Source organism: Rhinopithecus roxellana, chromosome 15 (assembly GCF_007565055.1).
Source record: "Rhinopithecus roxellana isolate Shanxi Qingling chromosome 15, ASM756505v1, whole genome shotgun sequence".
Taxonomy (NCBI): Eukaryota; Metazoa; Chordata; class Mammalia; order Primates; family Cercopithecidae; genus Rhinopithecus; species Rhinopithecus roxellana.
The window spans coordinates 87,300,216-87,321,480 of record NC_044563.1 but is presented as its reverse complement, the minus strand read 5'-3'; the positions used below and the strand labels follow the sequence as shown (position 1 = coordinate 87,321,480).

General features: G+C 45.2%; 1 protein-coding gene across 9 annotated transcripts in view; it reads right to left on the bottom strand.

Annotated features, from left to right (window-relative positions):
• The window catches only part of PPFIBP2 (PPFIA binding protein 2), a 143,489-nt gene that overhangs the window by 62,444 nt on the left and 59,780 nt on the right, over positions 1-21,265 (bottom strand). For 6 of the 9 annotated variants that reach the window (XR_004053549.1, XM_030917588.1, XM_030917579.1 and 3 more), the window contains exon 4: positions 1,416-1,508. Coding sequence is in view for 7 of the 9 variants with exons in the window: in XM_030917588.1 (XP_030773448.1) it covers positions 1,416-1,508 (93 nt within the window). In the remaining 2 variants the exon portion in view is untranslated. Of the gene's footprint in view, positions 1-1,415; positions 1,509-15,804; positions 16,880-17,130; positions 17,675-20,668; positions 20,787-21,265 lie in introns of those variants that run through there. The other 3 variants (XM_030917587.1, XM_030917583.1, XM_030917582.1) reach the window with 3 other exon arrangements.

Genomic DNA, 21,265 nt, shown 5'->3' with positions numbered 1-21,265 from the left:
CGAGTAGCTGGGATTACAGGCACCCGCCACCATGCCTGGCTTATTTTTGTATTTTTAGTAAAGGCAGGGTTTCATGCTGGTCAGGCTGGTCTCCAACTCCTAACCTCAGGTGATTCACCCGCCTCAGCCTCCCAAAGTGCTGGGATTACAGGCATGAGCTACTGCACCTGGCCCACTCTCTGTCTTTCAAATGGAAGATCCATAAGAACGGGAACTTAGCTTGCTTCCTTCACTGCTGCATCCTAGCATCTAAAGCCAGCATCTCACAAGTTGTAGATACTCAATTATTTTAAAATGAAGAAATTAATGAAGTGAAGAAAAACACAAAACTTCAAAGTAAAATTGTATATTTTATATGAGCTCAGTTATTTAGAATAGAGGCAAGAGAAAAAAAAATACACTGGAAAAAAGGCCAAAATGTTTAACCTGCTTCTTCAAATTTTTAGAATTTTAAAAGTTTCTAAAATCATTCATTACCCTTATGTTCATAAAATACAATGAAAGAATAAAATATATAAGGTAAAAAGAGATAAAACAAACACATTGCCACCTCATAACCCTAGTGCTCCAAGCTAAAGCCCATAGCCTGGGGTGGGGGCCAGGCCCCCCTCAACCCCTACCTTCATTCTATCACCAGTCTAACTCATCACCCTTTTAAGCTTTTAAGGAGCTGGGATTAGGATACGAGCCTTTATATTTTCCAAATCACCAATTAATATCTGATGCATACCAGACCTTGAGTAAATGCTTGCTAAATCAATTTATATTTTCAAGAGTTAACACAGCAAAGTGCTAGACCTGCTTCTTCAACAGCCTTCTTATGAGAATACCTAACTCTATGTCCTACCAAGGCACACAAACTTTCAAAAGCAAAAAAAGCTCCCTTGACTATCCTTCTCCGTAAAAGGTTTTGGAGTTCCTCTCTTTCAAGCAAGACAGCGATCAAAGGCTTAGCCCATTACCAGCTCCAGGGGATTTGGCATCAAAGTGATCAGTCTAGATCCAGCATTCACCCTTAGGCCCATATCACCCACAGCTCTGTTTCATTAGTGGCATGAGGATATATCTCCCCTCCCGCACAAGACTCAGGGACTTCTGGGGGACAGGCCCCATTTTGTTCATTCTTAGCACCTGGAAATCAGCCTGGTCATGGGGCTTCCAGTGTAGAGAGGCAGGTGCTTGGTAGTGCATGATAAATGAGTGAATGAATCCACAGCCCCCTAAAGCCAAGTCTAGAGTTAAATGTCCCCTCAGTTACTTAATGCTTTATTTCAGGAAAAGTCTTTTCTAAAAACATATGCTTTGGAAGGAGAAAAATTCCAACAGAGAAAATCTCTTGTGCTTCCCTTCCACGTAGGGGAAACTATATAGTAGGAGGTAACAGGATGAGCTGATTCTCACCAAACAGTACTCACCTGCAATATGAGGGACTCCTTATCCCCTTCTAGACGTGCCAAGCGTTCCTGGTAGGTTTCATTACTAGCAGCACTGTGGTGGTTTATCTGGGACTAAAGAGGACAGAAAAAAAAGAATACACTTAAAAGGTTGGAAAAACATCTTACCAACTTCTAAATGAAATAGGGGATGCATGTAATTTGTGAGGATAGTTTCACTGATTATATGTATAAAACCACTCATCAAAACAGGAAACCACAAGATTTCAAAACTACCATGAGGAGAACCAGATCACATGCCACTGAAAGGTGTGCCCTGGAAGTTGGCATAACCACCCCCTGGATGACCTCACTCCTGGCCAGGAGGGCCTCTGTGAAACTCTAGGCCCAGCAGTGCTTGACTTGACCAGCTGGGTCTGGGTTAGCCAGAGGCACAGCCTCCAGAGGCATGTCGACAATGAGGGTCTGCTCTTTGAGGAGACTGGAGAGCTGGCACCATTCACCAAGGGACTACAGGGGAACAGCTTCTGCATAGATCTTGGTATCTCCTAACTCTCACACCAGGGTCCCCTGAAGCCAAGGCACACCTTGCTGCATGGAGGCCCATCCTGAATATCACAGTGAGCACGAAGGATGGAGCATGTCAACTACAAGGCCCTTCGCTCACACATCCCTTCCCACCCCAATCCCACCCTCCAATAAGAGCTTTGGTAGCCAGGCTAGCAGGTCACATTTCTGCAGTGCTAGAGCTGAGAGAAGCAAGCTAAGACAAACATCTTGAGAAGAACTTAAATAATAGCCAGAGGGATGCCAGACCAAAAGCACAGGAAATGACAGGTAGCCAGAAACTACAGAAAACAGAGGAAAGGGAGAGGATGTGAAATGTCAGAGGAGAAGCAGAATCTTACAAATGCCCTGAGCAGAGAAAGGAGGTGTCACTTTCTTGGGTGTGTCTGACCTGGTTGTGGGCAGACAGGAGAGAAGGAGCTAATGTCACCAAGCTGGCCCCAACACCTCCTTCCTCTATGTGAATGGAAGACTGAAACCAGACTGGTCTGCAATAGGCCACCTAGAGGGTTGGCAGTCTGAAAAAGTAGATCTGATTGCTAAATGCGTAACTGAGTATCATACAATCTGAGCTGGTCCAGTGAAATCAGTGCTTCAGTATTCACGAGGGAGGTGTCTACCACCCTAGAGGAAAGTCTTAATTGTGCAGAGGCAGATGTGAGAGACCCAGAGTTGGGCCACCTTGTCCTAGGCCATTTCCCCACATTTCAACTTTTAGCATGGGCTCTCCCACCACCATGAGAAAAGGCACCTCCTTCCTCCTCTCATCCCACCCCTTCCCAGTGCACTGCATAGGTGAGGGGCAACAGAGTCATGCCCAGTCCTAGAACAGAAATGTGGACCAAGTATACTGCATTCAAACCCTGGAGTCTCACTAGTGAAAGATGCATTGCTTGTTTGTTGAAGGTGCAGCCAGAGGACAGGCCCAGGGGCCACTCCCCAGGCCAGCTGTGCCAGGCAGCACCTGCTGCCACACCTCTGTCTTCTGCTCCAGCCCCTCTGGAGCCTATGTCTTGTTCATTGTTATGGAAGCTCTTAAGAACATTAACAATCACAAATGACTTCTTTGTTAATGGCAGTTTATTGTTGCTAAATTAATATTCCAGTTCTCACATGATCAAATTCTCTGACTAGAATCCAAGAATATATTATAATCTATATTTTCTCAGAACCTGAGAAGGAAAGATAGGAGAATAATTCTTAATAGCAGGTCAACTTCTTTGTCAAAGAATTCATATGATGGTGATTTCCAGTGGACAGAGAATTAAAAAGGACCCAGGTGTCCAAGTGAAGCTCTGCATGTAGCACCCCAGTGCCAAGTCCACATGGACAAGGAGCCACCTAGCTCTGGCAGCTGCCCATTCTCTGGCAGGAAACGAAGGAGAGAAGACCAAAGGGAAGACTCCTTCCACAGACTCCAGAAGCCACTGTACCAACTATGCCTTATTCAAATGGTGTGCAGTATATTCTTCATTATAATAAAAGGTCTACCCATACAATCACCCAGAGAGGTAACTATTTTTATTAGTTGAGAAAGAGTAAGAAAGTTGAAATCAGAAATTCAGTTAATAAAATGTATGACCCAGATTCTATAACACATGCTAGAAGGGGGATCAAAAATGTAGCAGACAATGGAAAAAGAGAAGCACAATCAAGTTAACAGATGCGCAGATCAGTGTGGTAAAATCAAATCAATTGCCTAGGAGAAGCATAATTATTCTGGAGCAAGGGAGAAACTTCATGTTTTCATACAGAGATTTTGTGTAATAGGATCAGCAATACCCATGATGACACCCTTAGAGTGAACAGAGCCCAGTAGAACTCATTGGTTTTGTGTGATGTTCTCAGAATAGTTCAGAGGCTAGTGGACAATATGGGCCAAAGGTGAAAGCAATTCTATGGAGACTAATATAATATGGTTCAGGCACAGTGCTGTAAATACACAGCAAGCACCTTGTGCTCAGCATGTGCCAGGCACTGTTCAGAGCACTTTGCCATAATGTTTGAGTTTCCTACAAAATGTTTCTATTAATTAAAATATATTTGAAAATCTAGAAGCACTGTTAGAGGACCTAGAACAGTGGTTCCTGATATTTGTCCCTCCTATAACAGATTCAAGGAGCCAACTCCTTTCCTAGCAGTCATACTGGTCCATACAGCAGTGGTGTGCATGGCAGACAGGTCCCTCCCCCACCCCTAATCACTGTTCTAGAGGAACAGTGCATCTTCCTCTTCTACAGGTCCTCAGAATCACTGGTCTCCAGCAAGCTTTTTAAAGGTATTAAACAGCAGTGAAAGATAATGTTCCAGACAGAAACGCAAAGTATCACTATCCTTTGCTTTTGATGAAGTCAGAGCTATGTGTTTTCATGATCTATATAGGACTGGGATGTTAAAAAAAAACTGCATTCTTCAGAAGGGCATAGGCCAGGATCAAATGCCACCTACACCTGGAGAAAAACTTGGAAAGCATCTGAGAACAGGGCCAAGAAGAGGATTGTCTTGCTGAATGCTAATACTCATCAGCCAAAGGTAAGGATTTGCCTTTGGGTGAATCTGTATATTCTGTATTCTTATAATGTGGCAACAGGTTCAATCACGTTCTAGTATCATTCTTGCATTATAAAATGACTACATCATCAGGGCATAAGCTTTGTGGTTATCAAAATGTGATTCCAATTTATTGAGAAATATATTTTAAAGGACTGAGTTAGGACACACCTCTGTTTTGCTCTACTTTAAAGAGAGCTTGCTTGGTCAACAAGTATACCTGCTTCTTTAATAGTGGAATTGCAAACAGAAGGCTTGGATGGATAGTGGGTCCCTGCATGATTCCAGGTTTGAGGCATCCCTGAAAAGTCTTGTCCATGTTCCTGATTAGGTAAATCAGTGATAGGGCAGTTGCCCAGCTCTCCATGAATGAAGTCAGGTTGCAAGAACCATGCCCACATTCCACAGAGAAGAAAGTCCAATCAAATTCTAAAGGATGCCACATGCTAATTTTCTGGGTTTTTTTTTTTTTTTTTTTTTTTTTTTGGTTGTTCTTTTTGAGATGGAGTCTCATTCTGTCACCAGGCTGGAGTGCAGTGGTGCAATCTAGGCTCACTGCAACCTCTGCCTCCTGGGTTCAAGGGATCCTCCTGCCTCAGCCTCCTGAGGAGCTGGGACTACAGGTGCGTGCCACCACGCCCAGCTAATTTTTTGTATTTTTAGTAGACATGGGGTTTCACCATGTTGGCCAGGATGGTCTCGATCTCTTGCCCTCGTGATCTGCCCACTTCGGCCTCCCAAAGTGCTGGGATTACAGGCATGAGCCACTGCACCTGGCCTACATGCTAATTTTCTATTGTTTCCCACTGTGATATGGCAAGTGACTATAAAGGAGAGTATCATCCACCCCCTGTTCTACTTGTTAAGGATGTTCAACCTACAGATGAATAGAAGAAAGAGCTAATTTTTACTCAACCAATGACATTAGCCACTAGGCTAGACCTGCCAGTGGTAAGCTCTGTTACATATATTTGATCAAACTTCCTCCCCCTCTATTTTGATGGTTATTGCTACAAATGTGACAGGGAAAAGTCAATCTTCTCATTTAAATTTTCCATTGTCAGAACTGTTTCTGATACTGTAATTCAGGTTAGTTACCTAAAAATATTGTGAGAACCATGTAATCTCTGTGCCCTATGGAGAATTGTTAACTACAGATATTTCCATATCCTCTTCAATTTTGACTAGAGAATGCCACAGTGAAACATACTACCTCTCCTATATCATGGAACTGAATCAAGACAAGGGCTTCTTGAATGTATATCGTTAAGAACTCAGCACCTTTAGTCAAGATTACTGAAGCCAAACCACCTTTCTGTCTATCAAGCTTTGCTCTCAAGAGGCTGAAAAAAGTCTCGGACACAAGGAATTCATCCTCTGAAACTCAGATCTTGTGGAGGCAAATATAAAACACAGCACGGAGTTGTCATATCAAAGTCTTCCCTAGGCCTTGAGAGTAATATTCCAGAGTGTTTCAGAAACAGTGACAACACACCTCCTTGATTCTTACAGGTTATCCTAGGGTCTGTTTCTATAAGACCCAAACTGTTACCACTGCTGGGGCTGGGCAAGCCTAATGTGCAGCTTGAGCAATTAACAGCCTAAGGTGTGGGTATTTTCTAAGCCACCCCTAACTGAGAGGGGCCTCAGGAAGATGTATCAGCTGTGCAGGATATTCTATGGTTGGGATTCTGGAGTTGATCATGATAGTCAATCAGCCTCAGCAGGGAGAGGATAGAAAGAGAACTGTGAGTAGCCAGGAGGGAGAGGACTGGCTGACCAGCAAGATTCCAGCAGGGATAGTCTCCACAGAAGGGGCAGTTTGGACCGTACAATGACACTAGCCTAACCTAAACCAGGTCCTGTCCCTGCCTCTCCCATCCCTCCCCTTGGTCAGTAAGAAATTTACTCTTGATAAGTTCCTCAGGCACAGAGAGCTAGATGCTGGCAGACTCAAGAAATCAAGATTTCTGCACCTTGGAGAACATTGCATTTTAGGGATGAGATTTTCAGGGGATGTGTAAGGTCCAAAAAAGAAACTTCATCATGAATTGTGGTGAACCCTAGATCAGCCGAATTTTGCCCTTGTTCTCTTGCTAAGAAAAAGGAACAGAGAAGACTTGTATCAGCCTTGGCAGAGAATTCTTCAGCACCCTGCTTTAATGGAATCTATTGTTTGTGTAGAGTAGGCTAAGATCATCACTTTTACTGTAATTATGTGGCACAAATGAGGGCTGCCATCTTCTTAGAAAGATCCTCATCTCCCTGCCACTTGATCCAAGCTTGACTTGTTGAAATCCTTCCTCTGAATTTTTAAACTTGGGAACATAGAATGGTAGTGGTGGTGCCACAGTTCTGAGGTTGTTAGTGGCCATGTCCTGCTCCATGGGGGAAAAAGCTGGCTTGCAGCAAGAGATAGCTATGAACCCAATGTGCACAGAAAAGCAAACAAAAGCCAAGAAAAAGACTGGAGGCATTCTCATCCCTGGTGCATGCTGTCTAAAAGCAGAGATATATTCCAGCCCTTCCTGTTGGTTCCCTCTTGGCCTGGTTCAAACTGAGTTTCTGTTATTTGCAACCAAAGTTCTGGTTAATGCATTTGTCTCAAAAGGTGATCAACTGACTAAAATTTACTCCTTTGGAAACAGACCTGTAGGAAAGAATTCCTGCTATTTGGATATAGTTCTGAATTGCAAAGGAATTCTGCCACTATTGCTTGATTTGCTTAAACTGGCAATTTTTAAGATAGGACTGTCGGTCCTAAGCCAACTATAGTTCAAACCAGGATTATCGTCAGGGGCTAATTGAGATCTACGTTGTGGCATAGGGAGTGTCTGTGTGGGATGTACTAGGATAAAAAGGAAACCCAGTCTCCTTTGTGTGTGGAATAGATGACTTTCTATCCACCACCTGTTTGCTTCCATTCTTATTTCCCATGTAGAACAAAAAGGTTAAGACAGGGAATGAATACAAGATGCAACAGGCCCATGGGCATCAACCGGGGTTGGTGGAGGTGTGGAACAGGATGTGGGACATGAAAAAGTAAGTTCAAACAAAACAAGAAATAAACAGGAGCTGAAGTCTGAAAGATATAACCAGAAAATGAATCAGAAAATGAATAAATGAAGGGTAAATAACAGAAATATATCTAACAACTGTTTAAGAAGTTATGTTGAGAGAATTACATGTCAGACACAGCTATACAAATGCCAGGTCTGGGCACTGGGAGGCTGAGAGCTCTGGGTTCCCTGTTCCCCTGATTTGGCCCAGCTGAACTTCAAGTCAGGGGATCCCTGGGGACTTTCTTGTGTTGCTTCCATATTCATTTACAGAATTCCTGTTGTATCCTCCTCCCCAAGGGACCACCTTCTCTGCAGAAAGAGGACAAACCAAGAATAATTAGGAGGGTGGGGATGTACCTAACCATGTGTAATCTCAGGTAGGTCACCTCATCTCAGGCTTTCCATCCTTTCAAAAGAAAAAATCATGCTTCATGGAGCAACAGAGAGGGTCAAGTTAGGTCAGTATACCTGAAAACGTGTGGCACTAGAACTACAGAATGCTCTTTATAGTAGGGTGCTCTAAAAATTCCTGTGTGATATAAACAGTTTTTGAATAATCATAGGAATATGGAAATGATTTATAAATTATAATTTAACAAATGAATTTAGCTAACTTATAAATGAATTTAGCTTTGTTTCATCTAAAAGACCAATGTTCAGTTAGAAGCAGCAGTTAGAAGGCATCATTTAATGCCTTGTACAAAAAGTTTTAATTAATTCGCTCTTTTTGTATAAGAGAACAATGGGGGCAATATTTCTGATCAGGATGCCTAAGAAATATCTAAAAAGATCTGTACAAACAACCCAAGGAAACAATAAATAACCAAAATACTTTCAGGCTTGAAATGAAAAACAAAACAAAACAAAAAGAAAGCCTCTGTGATAGTGACAACACAGAACCCATCATTAGCTAATAGCCCTGGGATCATGCCTTTGGGCCACAATGCCAAAGATGAGTTCACTTCTCCACTATCCCTGAAAAAGTGCTCACATCTTGGAGTCATATATTCATGGCCACATTTTTTTCTTTCGTACAAGTGTTTTACTGTGTACTGTAAGTATTATGTGCTACATACATGTTTATAATGAGTATATTGGGAATTTCTGTAGCTAATAATAACCAATCATAAACACCTGGGTTTTTATTTCTATTCCAATCTAGAGGTTAGTTCAAATGCGGGTTAAACATGAACTTTTCAGCCAAGTTAACCCCCAGCAGCCTCCTCAAAGACATCACCCTCTGACTGCAGTGGCTGTTCATATCCATGACAATGCTTTCTCCTGGCCTAGCCCTTCCACTGTAGCTTGGCCACGGGATAGCCATATTAGTCTTTCCATGGAGCTCTAGACAGGGTCTGAGTGCTTGATGCCATGGCTGGGGTCCTGCAGATTTGTGGGCAGCATGACTGCTTTATGGCCTGGCTGGCATTTGCAAGGAGAACACACCCTTCACATGTGCTCTGGTACACCTCAGGGATGCTGGGTGAGGGCATTTCTGTAGCACTCCCCAACCGGCATGACCCAGGAGACTTCCTTCTGGCACTGTACTTCACTGAACTAGGGGAAGGAGTTGGTTCCAGAGTAGTCAAATGAGGCAAGGGGAAGATCACAACAGGGCTGTCATTGGTATACAAGTAAGGAGTGTGGGAAAACCTAAGACAGTCAGTTCCCCAGTGTGACAGCTCTAGCCATCATGTTGGTTTCTGAAGCCAACAGTTGCTTCTCAGAGCTCTTGCCTTGGGATCTTCAAAATGCATCTGCCTTCTTTTTTTTTTGATATCAATAGCTGTGATCTTGGCCAGGTAAAGAATTACATTTCCTTCAGTGCTTCTAATAAGCTATAAATTCCAGTGCCTTCAGGATCTTGGCCACAGTACATATACTGTCCCAACTGGTCAGAGCATGTTAAATTATATGATGGCTCTTTGCCTGTAAATACGCTGAGATTTTGAACACAGCATGTTGGGTAGGCCTGTAAATATGCTGAGATTTTGAACACAGCACATTGGGTAAGCCTTGTCCTGGATAAGCCTTAAAATGATTCTGCCTTATTTAGCCATTTAGATGACATGTATTTTTAGCTGAATAAGAAAACAAAAGAAAATGTGTAGTAAATCAAATGTGTTTGGTAAATCAAATGTGTTTCTCTACAAATCCAGCTCCCCAGGAAGATCAGTTAGGAGCTTCGTGCCATTTTGCCTTTTGCCATGCTGCCTGGTCAAAAGGATCTTATCAAAATCCAGAAAACCAGTTACAAGTGAACCATAGCTGCCAGGCACAGGGTACCAGGGAAGATATCCAAGTTACTAAGGCTATATCTTAAGCTCAGAAGCACCACTCACATGCAACCCCTTTTAGAAACTTAGAAGACATAAACCTTAAGAGTAAGGGGACCAAAATAAATAAATAAACAAAAATGATTGGATCACAAAAGCTACAGTCAATTCCTGCTACAGGACTCTGGTTACCCAACACCAAGGGATCCCAGTAGTATGAGTGTAGGCAGGTGCTTATAAAAAAGAAAGCTTCCCTTAGATTTTTTTATTAAGGAGTTCTAGGGCTTTCTGGCACTTATTATAAACCTGAATATTCCCAGGACCAGTTCTACTTTTTCTAGGTGAAGAATGGTCAAGCCAATCTACCATCTTTGGCACAGTGTTAAAGAAATTCCTTCCAAATGCAATGTGAATAGAGTGCAATCAGACACTTTGCTACCAGGAGTCCAACAAGATAAAGTCTATCCTGACCTTGACCCTTATGCCCTCCTCCCCTCAATTATATATAAGGTGAGGTTAAGTATTGCTGATGGGGTTATCATTCAATGATCTAAACGTCCTCTTTTAAGGAAGAAGAACAGCAAATAAATAGCTTCTTGGTTGACCAATGTTCACGTCATCACACTCCATGCATGTATTTATTCAATGACTTGAATAATCTTGAGCACCCACTAGGTATCACTTTCTGTACTAAACAATGATTTAGTTCCTGCCCTTAAAAAGCTCTGTAGTATTACAGGGAATAAGGACAGAAGTTAAAAAGAAATCAACCTTTGCAGCAGGATGTAATAAGTACTATCATAGAGAGTTGTATGCACACGAATGGCAGGGGCATAGAGGAGAGACAAAAATATTTCACCTTCAAAAGAGAGAAGAGGCTTTAAAGTGGAGGCACCATTTGAATGATTGAGTCTGAAGACTATAAAGGAATTCCCCTAGGAGAATGTGAGAACAGCAGCTTTGGAAATAGCCTTCCCAATACAGACATGCTACCCATGAAGCTATGACAATCACTACCCTTCAGGCATTCTGGTCTTCTGGAACTAACACAGCAAACACAGGACACCTTGAAGATGAACTGGCCATCAGTTCTCCAACCAAGGGGCTGGCACGAAGCTCCTAACTGATCTTCCTGGGGAGCTGGATTTGTAGAGAAACACATTTGATTTACCAAGATTTTTTTTCCCCAAAATTATAACCTTGGCTGAGCTTGGTCACTGCTAAATTCTCTTTATCTGGTGGCTGGACACATAAAAAGCTTGTATCACTGGGCTGCAGAAACAGCATTTGTATGTGTGCTGGTATCCTGTAATGAGAGGATGTGAAAGCCAGGAGGAGAGTAAAAAGAGAATACTCTTTGAAGACTGTCCTCACCTTGCCAACTCCAATAGACGCACTGAGTCATTATTACTGGAAACAGCTTCAGAGACAGTGCAGCAGGACTGGGTGCTAGAGTTGGGGTGGAGTGGGCGCTGTGACTCTCTTAGCTCCCCTGGAGGCTTTGGAGCCTGGTGTCTCTTCAACTGTCTAGACCTCCCATATGAGTAACCAATAATCATATAGGCATGAAAGATCCAAAGTTGGAGAACACAGAATTAGGCAAGGGCCAAAATGAGGAGCTGCTCCTTGGGTCACAAGAATGCCATTAACCTATAAGATTTCCAGATGGAAGTGAATACAAAGGAAAGTGTATGGGGAAGATTGCTTGGGAACTAGAGGCAGCAAGAATAACATTACAGAAGGAATTTAAAAGCTGACTATAGGAACAAAGCTAGTGCTCACTGGCTTCAGGAGTGACCAGGAGGGAGTAGAGATGAACAAGCAGGCTAACAATTCACCAAGAATCTTAATGGTGAGAGGAAGGTAAGTTATAAGGCAGCATGAAGAGGCAAGCACAGGGTCAAAGACAGTTTTGATTTGTTTTTTCCCTGAGAATTGAGAAGCATTTTCCACCAAGGGCAAGGGACAAATAGGCAGGGAGGAGCCGAGAGAAGCAGCAATCAGAGGAAGAAGAGGAGCTGGAAGAGGACTGGGTCAAGGACAGGATACTGGGATAGCCTTGGCTGAGAGAAGGGACTCTTGGCCCATGAAACAGAAGGATGCTGAAACACAGTTACATTTTGCGGTGAAAGGGAGGGAGGGTGAGAGACTCATCTCAGTTTGGCTATCTTTCTTTTTTCTTTCCTTTTTTTTTTCTATGACATTGGTAGCGACATCAGTTGAAAGGGGAGTATAAGGTTGGAGACTAATGGAAAAGTGTGAAAGAGCTGCTATGGAGGATGGGACAGAGAAAAGCAGGGATGAATCAAAGGATCCCTAAGTGCTGCTGCCAGCCCACAAAACCAACAATGACTGCGCTGCTCTGCGGTGCCCACAAGTTATTCAGCAAATGACCCTGGTGTGATGCCACTTTGTTAAATCCCACTGGGTAAAAGAGACCTCTTTTACCCAGGTGCTGGGTGTCAGAGATCGCAGAATTCTAGCTTCTAAATTATACCAGGAAATATGATGTACAGGCACCTTGGGTGTGTTGACTAGAAATAGGAGGTACCATAGGAAATTGAGGACAGCTAGTGCTCTTGGGTGACCATATCCACTGTTGCCTTTCCCATGGGATTGAAAAACCTCTCTTTTCAGAATCAAGGTTGGGTACATGGCTCCTGAGTAACCAGAGGTTGTCAGTTCTGATCGATGTCATCATCTCCATAACTCTAACACTTATGAAGTGCTTCCTAAACACTTAACCTGTATTGAATTGGCTGGGCACGGTGGCTCACGCCTGTAATCCTAGCACTTTGGGAGACCGAGGCGGGTGCATCATCTGAGATCAGGAGTTTGAGACCAGCCTGGCCAATATGGCAAAACCCAATCTCTACTAAAAATACAAAACTTAGGTGGGCGTGGTGCCGTATGCCTGTAATCCCAGCTACTCAGGAGGCTGAGGCAGGAGAATCGCTTGAACCCAGGAGGAGGAGGTTGCAGTGAGCCGAGATTGCACCACTGCACTCCAGCCTGGGTGACAAAGCTAGACTGTCTCAAATATATATATGTGTGTGTGTGTGTGTGTATGTGTGTGTGTATATATACACACATGTGTATATTATATATAGAGAATTGTTTATCCATATATTATAGTCAAGGAAATTAAATTCTAGGAAGGTTAAAAAAATTGCCCAAGTCTACACAGAGGTGAAATATGAGTCCAAGGAATCTAGATCCAGGATCCATGCTCTTAGCTAGTAGGAACAGCCTTCACAGAAGCTCCTGCCTATTTCTGTAACTTTCTCTGCAGTCCAACATGAATGCAAGACAAGTCAGTGTTTGGAGCAAGGATGCCTATGTGTCTGCCTTTGCAGCTCTTCTGGCCCAAGTGGCCAGGCTACTGGATCAACCATTTGAGCACCAGATGACACAGAATAAAGTCTCACATTAGCAGCTTAAGTTCATTCCACTTTCTACTGCAGAACCCAAGCCAACTGCATGGGGGACCTGTAGTGATTCCATTTTCTTTGTGACTTCGAGTTGGAATTTGCTTAAGCACTGAGAGTGCTGGAAGCCAGGAAACAGTGTGAAGATGCTGACAGTCTGGGATTTCTGTTCCTGGGAAAATGAATTCTTGCTGAAAGAGCAGTGGGTGGGTCCCACAGACCCTGCTCGGAGCTATTTTTAGAGGCGTGTTCATGGTTGTGTGGGTTGGATCCACTGGCCTCAATGTAGGACAGGTGGGAGCTGTTTGTGACTGAATCCCTCTGGATACTTGTGGCAGGAGACTACCTTATCCCTAGGCTTTGTCTGTTAGAGAATGAACTAGAGCATCAGCCCTGATTAGCCTTCATTCAGCAACCACAGCCAAGCTGGCCGGATCCAGCAGCCAATGAGGCCTCTGGTCACCTATGATGGCCCAGGTTGCAGCTGCCTCTTCTAGGTCTTCAATATGCTTGGTTTGAGACCTCAATCTGGAGTGTGGGAAGGTGCATAGAGCTGAAGCACTGAATGGCCTGAGATGCACTGCTAGGAGAGAACCTGGTCCCATCTGTTCCTCTTTCAACTTCTCCCTTCCTGATAATCACCAATAGCAGTTAATAGCAAACATGTTATTGAGTATTTCCTACATGCATGATACTGTACTAATTGTATCGTTTTAGTCCTCATAAAGCCTGTATGTGGTAGGTACTATTATCTCCCTTATTTTACAGTTGAAGAAATCCAGGCTTTTGAGATAATTTACCTTGGATCACACAGCTGGTAAACGTGGCAATGCTAGGATTCTAATCCAGGCCTCACTCCAGACTCCATGTTCTTAACTATAATGTTAATATTATACACTATCCCATCCCACAAGGACCCTAGAGCAAGGTTTCTTTTCTGAGCAAATATTTCCCCTCCAGCTCCTTGCCTCTCTGACCATAGGTATCTCCCCTTTGCCCTGAGACACTAACTACCACCTTGGACTGCTCAAAGGGAAAGCGTTCCTGCTCTGTGCACTAGGTACCTCTTCTTCCAGAATCTATGCCCTCTGTAAAGGAGAGTGAAGACGACAGTGTTTCTACCTTCAAAAACACGAGTTCAGAGAAACCAGCTCTCCACGCCACCTCAGCTGAAGGAAGCACAGGAGAAAGGGTGGGTGAGCTGTGCAGATGGGAAGTGCTGCAGACCTGGGCTACAGGAGGTGGGGAGGGAGGGCCAGCAGAGGCTTCCTGGGAAAGGACAGCCTGGATGGAGTCAGATGAAGTGGAAGAGAGTTAGACAGGAGGTGGTCATCTGGGGTAAAAGCTCAGAAAAGGGAAGAAATACACTTGGGAGCTCATCAGGGTAGATATAAAAGATAAAACTAAAAAGGTAAGTTAAGGTTGAACTGCTAATGGTCTCAAAGGCCAAGCAAGCTGAAGGGCCTGAGATTTTTCTTCTAGACTAAGGGTGAGTCCAGGGGGGCTCATCATCAGGGTCATAGGATGAAAGGGAATTTGTTTTTGGTTTTTTTTCAAAGAAGATTTTAAAAATCTGGCAGTAGTGTTTAGGGTAGAGAATAGGGAAAATACTCTTTCACACTGCCTATGAAATGTCTAACACTTTGAGTTTTGCTTTTGTAAAATGCTCTTTAAAATTCTAAAAGTAGAAGAAAAATATCTATTTTGCTATGAGTCATCCTGGGGGGTTCTAAAGTCTCCTTGCCTAAAGTTTCCCTAAGCAAACTTCTAACTGTCCACAGGAGCCAGAATACCCTGGGTCTTGGGACAAGAAGGGCCTTCTTATATTGCATCACATGCAAAATTAGTTTCTCCACACACAGAACTTCTCCTGTAGTAGGCAGAGTTACAGTATCTGCCCCAGGGGCTGGGACAAGGCTCTGACAATCCTAGGCACATGTTGGCTGAAAGGATTTCTTGATTAAAAGCTTCATTTGGAATACAGAGAAAGAAGGACCAAGTGATGGACAGTGCATTTCTTACATATTTCCTGCCAGTATCTCCCCAGTGGGACTTTTAAAAAACTTAAGATGATGCAAACCTTTCCCAAAACATCTGGTCATCTCAGCATGCTCTCTGGTGACTGTGATGCCCTAGGGGCTGGGCACAGACAGGATCTCTGCTGGGTTCTAAAGCAATAATTTTATACATACTTGGCAGAGAAGATGAATAAAGAGAACTAGACTGGGAGATACAGAACAGGGTTCAAGACCAGGCTGCACCACTAATAGCTATGACACTAATACCATGAGGTTCTTAGCCTCTTGGGCTTTGTTAAATGAGGGGTTTATACTAACTGATCTCTTCAAGCCCTACAGCCCTATAATTGTGTTCAGCTGCCTCACTTTTCCCACCATAGCTTACCATATACCATATCACAGCTAGAGTAATTTTCTTAAAATACAAATTGGACCCCCGCAGTGTATCCCATGTCACTTCCCTGCTACAAGTCCCCCAGCACACAAACCATGTCGCCCAAAAGCCTTACGGTGGCCTTCGCTGTCCTGCGTGATCCGGCATCTGCCCACCTCTGCCTGCCATCACTGTGCTCAGCCACAATGGGCTCTCTCTCAATCTGGACACTTGGCAGACTCTGTCTTGCTTGAGGACCTTTGTATACATCATCCCCTTTGCCTGGAATGTTCTTCACCCCATTCTTCACCTGACTCATTCTTACTGCTCTTTCAGTTTTCAGCAAAGTATAATTTTCTCAAACTCCCTGACCACTCCCCCCCATCCCCCACCCCTTCTCCATCAAAACAGCAGTCCCTTGTCTTCTGTTCTTCCTCCAGGCACACTTATTGTTTGTAATCTGAGGTTTATTTCCTGGGACTGTTTCACCTACATCTCCAGCATTAGGTAGAAGATCCACAACAGACTGGTTCCATTTTGCTCACTCCCGTACACCCAGTACCCAAACTCAGTAAAGATTTGCTGAATGAGTGCTGCTGCACTCACACAAAAGCCAGCCAGCCAGCCCAGGGTCTGAGAGTCGAGGTCCAGGCATCTGCATGCCCCTTCTGAACTGGATGCTTCCTGGCTCTTCTGTCCTTCTGCAGTTACAATGTCAAATTTCTAACCTGTCAGCTGTTTTTGCCATTCCTGCCTCTGAAAAACATTCAGCCTAAAATCCCTTAGTGTGAAAATCAATTCATACCTATCTTAGCCACTTTAAAGGCAGCCACAAAAGAAGAAATAGCCTTAGGAGTACGATGCTACTCCAGCCCCCAACGTCCATTCATTCCTTGCTCATACCACACACTCAGATTTGTCCTCTAAAGAAAGAGCATGAACAACTTGCAACATAAACCCTCAGCTTCAGAGCATTCAAAAGAGAACTCCCTGAAAGCTTTCCTCTGGAAATGCAGAAGCTCATTCTGCTGATAGCAGATATGTGCTCCACCGGATAACATCACAGTGAGAATGAGTTAAACAACTTCCGAACCCAGTGCATTTAAAAAGGCAGCAGCCTACATCCTCAAACTGAAAAGCGGCGGGCACATTTTTCTGGTCACGGTGTCTGGAGCTTCTGACTGTTTAAGTGCCAAAGTTAAAATAACCAACTTTCCTCACTCCATTCTTGCCTTTCTGTACAGAGGCTCATTCACTAGAATGTCAGTGAAGAAACAAAGACAGCTGACTGTTTTCTCCCTGGTGTCTATAATTAGATTCTCATGAAGAACTTGGCCACAGCAGGGCTTTGCCAGACAATACCTCCCCCACCACACACACGCACACACCCCCCAAAACACCCTAAAGCGTCTCCCCCTCACTCATTTCCACGGAGACCCAGACAAAGCAGCCAGTCACTTACCCTCTTCAGCCACGAGAAATGCTTGTAAACATCAATGTCCCCATCCATGCTGGGCACCCATGTCAGCAGTTAGAGGCCTTGGTGGAAAAAGCCCTTTTTCTGGCTGGAGACCAAGTTTTCTCCTCTTCCTTGCCTCTGCCCCCTCCCCCACTCAAGAACTCCAAGCTGTGTTCAAATTTCCCCACTTTCCTGGCCTGCGTCCTTCAGCCTCTCCCTAGACAGTTTCAGACACACAGCGACTCAGAGCAGAGCATGCTCCCGGACCACCCCAACAAACACACGCACACACACACGCACCAGGACTGGGATTCGGAGCCCTGAGGAGAAATCAAATGTAACACAAAGGTAGGGGAAAAAGAAGACTTGGACAGGAGTTGTAAACACCACACACAAACGCACACACACGGGACTGTTCTCAGTGATAATACCGGAGCCTGCCAGAGAGAAACAGTCCTGAAGAAAATTCCTTGTCTGGCTTCCCCCTTCTGGAGTGGCTGGAACTCATTACTGAGAGCCCTGATTTCCTGTCTCTGCTTCACTCTGCATTTACCCAGGGCTCCCAGCTGCTCTCAGTTTATTTGGGACTGGGGAGAAGACTAAAAATAAGTGCTGCTCTTGGAGGAGCTCACTGGTTCCCACACACAGCCTGACCCCCACCCTGAAGCCCACGCCCACCCGTTTTCCAGGCGAGTGACGGGCTGTGCCCTGAGGAAAGCCTGCTCTTTTCCAAAAAAAGAGTAGATTCAGAAGCAGCTCCAGTTGGTTCTTGGTCCTGCTGTGCGATGGGCCCCGCACAGAGCGTTTGCTGTCCTTGGCACTGGTGGTACCATCCATTAGAGACCAAATGCTGCAAATTCAGGGGAGTCTGGCCCTGGGCTGTTGGCCACGAGCCAGGGCTCCCTAGGGGCCACATTCTGGACAGGGGCCAGGGCTGGAGGGTCCTGCCTCTCTGGCTGTCCCCCACTCTGGACTACCTGCTTTACAAACCAAGGAGGTGGAAAGGTTGAGGCTGCTTCACGTGCATTTCCATGGGACTCAGGGAGCAGTGCTGGGTACACAGGGGCCTTGGAAAGGCTGATGGAGACCTGGAGCTGTGGCTGTTTTCCTCCTGTCAGGGCGGGTCACATGCGGGCTCTCCAGGTGGCCCCTCCAGCACTCCCTAGATGCCAGCCCCCACCTCCTCCTCATATTCCCATCTCCTTTGAGAGCTCCCTGCTAAAAACAGCTTTTCTCCCTTGCCCAGCCCTTAATGTGTGGCCTTTGGCTATGACTGATTATGAAAGTGACCTTTGATGTGGGTGGGGTGGGAACTGTGGTTACATGCAAGGCCCTGAGCTCTGCTGTAGCAAAGGACTTGCAGATGCATATCTTGTGACTGCCCTGGCCTTCCCAGGTCTCTTGGGGGTCACCTCCAGGGTTTCCTGGAATGCCCAGTCTGAAGAGAAGTCCCTATTGGGTGTCAGCATGTCCCTCAGCATGGCTTCAATGTCCACCAGGGCCAGAAGCAGGGCCCAAAAGGGTAGAAACAAAGCATGGCAGCACAGTCCCCAGCAGGCTGGGCCAGCCCACAGAGATCACAGAGGCAGCAAGGAGGAGAGCTCTAGCCAGCAGCTGGCATGAGGGGAGGAGTAAATTCCTGGAGACACACCCAGACAGAGGCCAGAAAGGAAAAGCAGGCTTTGCTACCCATGCGCTGAGCTCTAGCCCCTTGCCCCTTACCTCTGGCCCAGCTCCACAGCACAGTGTGACCCACCCAGCCCAGGTTCCCTGCCCACGCAATGGCAGGATGTTGCCAAGGAAGAATATCTCTAAAGGTACAGGGGTAAGTAGGTTGGTTTATCTCTGTCTAGAAGCCTGAATAAGTCACATGAAGAAATTCATCCAGTCAATACACATTTTCCCCGCATCCAAGGCAAATGAAAAACTTCCTGCCTTGGGTTAAGAATTACCACATGGTATGCAATAAAGGTATATCTAGGACTCCAAGGAAGAGGAGGTAGACAAGCTGATTTGGGAGCTGGACAGGGAGAGGTGGTGCAGAGTTCCAGCCTCTACAGGATGGCAGACAATCCCCCACTCTCCTGGGATGAGCACAGTGCTCTCCCTTAGGTTCTGGTACAAGAGAGGAGGAAAGAGAAAGGTGGCCAACATGGCTGCTCTCATCAGCCTTGCTCACTCCCAGCTTACACAGAGCTGTGACTCAGGTGTCCCTCTTCTATCCCCTCCTGAGCACCTGCATTCCCCTCTACTTCATCACTGACCTTGTCACACCAGACCACCCCTACTGCACCAGACTGTCAGAAGTATGTCTGATTTCCAACTCACTTCTCCTACTTCCATGCCTATAATTCTTAGCACACAGTACGAATTTAAACATTTTTTGGATAAAAGAATAAGGCTCAAATGATAAGACTGGTAAAGTAAGACTAAAACCGAAGAAAAGAGACTTGAAGGTCTGTTTCTCCAGGGTAAAGATGTTCGACACAAAGAGGAAAAGACGGGACCCATTTCCTCTGTTAGCTCAAATCAATGTATGATGAACAAAGGTGGGGGTGTGCAGAGTGGGGGAGAGAAAGGGACAGAAAAGGGAGGAAGGTAGGGAAGAATCCAGATAAACTACAGTTAAATTCTTGACATTTTTATGGCATCCTCAAGTAGCAAGTCTTACCTCAGCACTGTTTTTCCTTAAACACCAAAGTACATTTTACTTATATTGTAATTCAACTCAAAAATCACAAATTAACACCCCAAAAGACCTAGGAGCAGGTTGGCAGGGGGAAAACAGGAGGGGCTGAGTGAAATGGGATGGATTGAGAAGCTAAGGTACCTCCTCACTCACCCCACCCCCAGGGGCAGCTGGGTCCCTGTCGTGGCTCCCTCATCATGCTGGCCTGGCAAGGCAAACCCATGGCTGCACCACTGCCCTAGAAGTCCATCCTGTCCAGAGCACCTCACTTGATCTACGGATGGAATTCCAGGGATCAGAAAAGCCCCTAAATATGTTCACCAAATATATACAAAGTACTACTATTTGTATTCACAAATCTTTCTCTGAAAAAGAGTTGTCAGATTATCAGAACAGTCCATGACTCCCAAAAGGCTAGAGGCCCAGGTTTTATTTGGCCTAGTAGTTACTCCCAAAGGTCTAGGCTGTCCTTATTATTGGGAGCTCGGGTGCCTGGGCTTCCTGCTCCCATTACACTGCTCCTGTGAGGTGGTGTCTCAGACTCGCTGGACCCATCCCTGAAGACAGAAGTCCTCAGGAAGCACAAAGGGTACACAAATAGGGGTCACCACAGTGACCTAACAGCCCCCAGGGCCTTCCTGGAAGTACTTTGCTCACCTACAACCAGCCTCATTACTGCCTGCAACATGCAGCAGTCAGCTATGGGAAAAGGGCAGGAGACTGCGAGGCTGAGCGTTCTGGGAGTGAAAACAGCTAAGAGGCCCGGGTGGTCAGGTTTGCTGCGGAAAGTCACTATAGCTTGCTCCATCCCTGTCCTAAAGTCTAGAAGAGAACCCCAGGATTGTCACCTACCTGGCTGGAATTCCAAGTACTCGAGGGAATGGCTGAAAAAGGAGCTGAGGTCCCCTGATGTGTTACTCCAGCTGCCTACCAGAAGTCAGCAACATCTTATCAGGCAGAACTGTAAACTGAGAGGAATCTCATGGTCACATGCTGTTCCACTGACCTATCACCTACAAGCATCCTGGGCTCCGCTCAGCCCTGAGCCTTCACCTCTGGGCCATGGGTGGCAGCTGCTAGGACACTCCCTCATAAATTCTCATAAGTCAGATACAAACTTGTGTTCTTCAACAGACATGGTAGACAGTGGGCCCGCTGCTAGTAAGAAGGAGAAGCGGGGGAAGGGAGTGAAGAGCACAGTGGAGGAAGCCCTGGCCACTGTAGCTCAAGCCTCCACAGAACGCAAGCATGGAGAACGCACTTCCAAAACAGATCAGGACAAAGGTCACCAGGCTTTTCCTGTAAAGGGCCAGATGGTAAATATTTTGGGTTTGGTGGGCCATATAGTCTCTCTCATACTCAACTCTCCCATTTGCAGTGCAAAAGCAGCCACAGCCAACACCAAAACCAGTGTGTGACTGTGTTCTAGTAAAACTTTATTTATGGACA